Source organism: Austrofundulus limnaeus, unplaced genomic scaffold, assembly GCF_001266775.1.
Source record: "Austrofundulus limnaeus strain Quisiro unplaced genomic scaffold, Austrofundulus_limnaeus-1.0 Scaffold891, whole genome shotgun sequence".
NCBI lineage: Eukaryota > Metazoa > Chordata > Actinopteri > Cyprinodontiformes > Rivulidae > Austrofundulus > Austrofundulus limnaeus.
This window is the reverse complement of record NW_013953293.1, coordinates 134,774-137,948: the sequence shown is the minus strand read 5'-3', so window position 1 is coordinate 137,948 and position 3,175 is coordinate 134,774. Positions and strand designations below refer to the sequence as shown.

Sequence of the window (3,175 nt, the reverse complement as noted above, 5' to 3'; positions counted from 1 at the left end):
CATTAATAGTTTGACTAATTGTTCATTAGTAGTTTGACTAATTGTTCTTCAGTAGTTTGACTTCTCGTTCGTTAGTATTTTGACTAATTGCTTGTTAGAAGTTTGACTAATAGTTCATTAGTAGTTTGACTAATTGTTCTTCAGTAGTTTGACTTCTCGTTCGTTAGTATTTTGACTAATTGCTTGTTAGTATTTTGACTAATTGTTTGTTAGAAGTTTGACTAATAGTTCATTAGTAGTTTGACTAATTGTTCTTCAGTAGTTTGACTTCTCGTTCGTTAGTATTTTGACTAATTGCTTGTTAGTATTTTGACTAATTGTTTGTTAGTAATTTGACTAATAGTTCATTAGTAGTTTGACTAATTGTTCGTTAGTAATTTGACTTCTCGTTCGTTAGTAGTTTGACTTCTCGTTCGTTAGTAGTTTGACTAATTGTTCGTTAGTAGTTTGACTTGTCGTTCATTAGTAGTTTGACTTTTCGTTCGTTAGTAGTTTGACTAATTGTTCATTAGTAGTTTGACTAATTGTTCTTCAGTAATTTGACTTCTCGTTCGTTAGTAGTTTGACTTCTCGTTCGTTAGTAGTTTGACTAATTGTTCGTTAGTAGTTTGACTTCTCGTTGGTTAGTAGTTTGACTTTTCGTTCGTTAGTAGTTTGACTAATAGTTCATTAGTAGTTTGACTAATTGTTTGTTAGTAGTTTGACTTTTTGTTTATTAGTGTTTTGACTAATTTTTTGTTAATAGTTTGACTTCTTGTTCAGTAGTAGTTTGACTAATTGTTCGTTAGTAGTTTGACTTCTCGTTGGTTAGTAGTTTGACTTTTCGTTCGTTAGTAGTTTGACTAATTGTTCATTAGTAGTTTGACTAATTGTTCGTTAGTAGTTTGACTTCTTGGTAAATGGCAAAAAAGGTAAATGGTAAATATATATAAGTACTATATAAGTGCTATTTAAGTAAAATCCATTTATCATTTTGTTCGTTAGTAGTTAGACTTATTGTTCGTTAGTAGTTTGACGTCTTGTTCGTTAGTAGTTTGGCTTTTTGTTCATTAGTAGTTTGGCTTTTTGTTCATTAGTAGTTTGGCTTTTTGTTCATTAGTAGTTTGACTAATTGTTTGTTAGTAGTTTGACTTTTTGTTCATTAGTAGTTTGACTAATTGTTCGTTAGTAGTTTGACTGTTTGTTCGTTAGTAGTTTGACTAATTGTTCGTCAGTAGTTTGACTAATTGTTCGTCAGTAGTTTGACTAATTGTTCGTTAGTAGTTTGACGTCTTGGTAAATGGTAAAAAAGGTAAATGGTAAATATATATAAGTACTATATAAGTACTATTTTGGTACAGTCCATTTACCACTTTGTTCTTTAGTAGTTTGACTTCTTGTTCGTTTGTAGTTTGACTAATTTTTCTTTAGTAGTTTGACGTCTTGTTTGTTAGTAGTTTGACTTCTTGTTCGGTAGTAATTTGACTAATTGTTCGTTAGTAGTTTGACTAATTGTTCATTTGTAGTTTGACTTTTTGTTCGTTAGTAGTTTGACTTCTTTTTTGTTAGTAGTTTGACTTCTTGTTCGTTAGTAGTTGACTACATGTTCATTAATAGTTTGACTTTTTGTTCGTTAGTAGTTTGACTAATTGTTCATTAGTAGTTTGACTTCTTGTTCATTAGTAGTTTGACTAATTGTTCGTTAGTAGTTTGACTAATTGTTCGTTAGTAGTTTGACCAATTGTTCGTTAGTAGTTTGACTAATTGTTTGTTAGTAGTTTGACTTCTTGTTCATTATTAGTTTTGACNGTCTCTGTGTGTGTGTGTGTGTGTCTCTCTCTCTGTGTGTGTCTCTGTGTGTGTGTGTCTCTCTGTGTGTGTGTGTCTCTGTGTGTGTGTGTGTGTGTGTGTCTCTGTGTGTGTGTCTCTGTGTGTGTGTGTGTGTCTCTGTGTGTGTGTGTGTGTGTGTGTGTGTGTGTGTGTGTGTGTGTGTGTGTGTGTGTGTGTGTGTCTCTGTGTGTGTGTAACGTACGGTTGTTGGTCTCCCCGCTCTGACTCAGGGGGATGATCTCCATCCTCTGCTGACCGTACAGGTAGTAGTCCAGCTCCTCTGACGTCACTTTGAACCTGGCCGCGGCTCCTTTGGCTCCTCCCCCCTCCTCTCCTCCTCCTCCTGCCCCGCCGCTCTTCACGCTGGAGGACACCACCCCCACCCCCCCGCAGCCCTGCTCCTTGGCCTGATGGAGGAGCTCCACTGTCTGGTTGTGACCCTGCTGGTTCTCTGGGGGGACCACCACCACCAGGTCTCCTGCCGGACCCCCTCCCGGACCTCCCGGTCCTCCAGGCCCGGCGCAGACCGGCGCCAGCGCCTGTCCGAACAGGGCGATCTGCTGCGGGACGGGGAGCTGAGAGAGACCCGAGGGGGTGCAGGAGGAGGACGGGGTGAGGGCCGCGGCTGAGGAGGAGGAGGAGGAGGAGGAGGAGGAAGGTGTGCAGTGTGAGGAGGTCAGCAGGTGGCCGTGCAGGCGGGACTGGCGCAGGGCCCCCACAGGGGGGGCCGGAGGGACCACCGGAGCCTTGAGCTGGGCCTGAGGGAAGAGCTGCTGCCAGTGCTGCAGGTAGGACGGGTCCACCTTCAGGAAGGCCGAACCGCTGGGCTCCCCGGGCTTCAGCATGGCTGCAGAGAGGGAGGGGGTCAGAGACCAGAACCACCAGAACCCCCGGTCCAAACCCAGGACCTACAGGTCCAAACCCAGGATCTACATACAGGTCCAGACCCAGGACCTGCAGGTCCAAACCCAGGACCTGCAGGTCCAAATCCAGGATCTAAAGGTCCAGACCCAGAATCTACAGGTCCAGACCCAGGATGTACAGGTCCAGACCCAGGACCTACAGGTTTCATCATTTTACAAGAAAACTAAAAACTAATAAAAACTAATAAAACTCATTTCAGACAGAAAATATTAAATTTAAATTTAAAACATTAAAAATTTATTTATTTGTTTCTTTAAATATTTATTTTAACAGGTAAAATTAGACAGATTTCTGTTTCATTTAAAACAATTTTTCACATTATTTTACAATAAATCAAAGTTTCATCTTTAATTTAAAAACACAATTTAAATCTTTACATATAAAAACATTTTAACAAAACAAACATTTAAACTGATTTGTTTAAAGAAAATAATTCTCCACA

The 3,175-nt window shown here is 39.9% G+C and overlaps 1 protein-coding gene across 1 annotated transcript in view; it reads right to left on the bottom strand.

Annotated features, from left to right (window-relative positions):
- The window catches only part of LOC106533133 (putative histone-lysine N-methyltransferase PRDM6), a 10,053-nt gene extending 7,243 nt beyond the window's left edge, over window positions 1–2,810 (bottom strand). The window contains exon 1 of the mRNA XM_014029375.1: window positions 2,012–2,810. Coding sequence (XP_013884829.1) covers window positions 2,012–2,654 — 643 coding nt within the window. The 5' untranslated portion in view covers window positions 2,655–2,810. The remainder of the gene's footprint in view (window positions 1–2,011) is intronic.
- Between the last annotated feature and the right edge of the window lie 365 nt (window positions 2,811–3,175).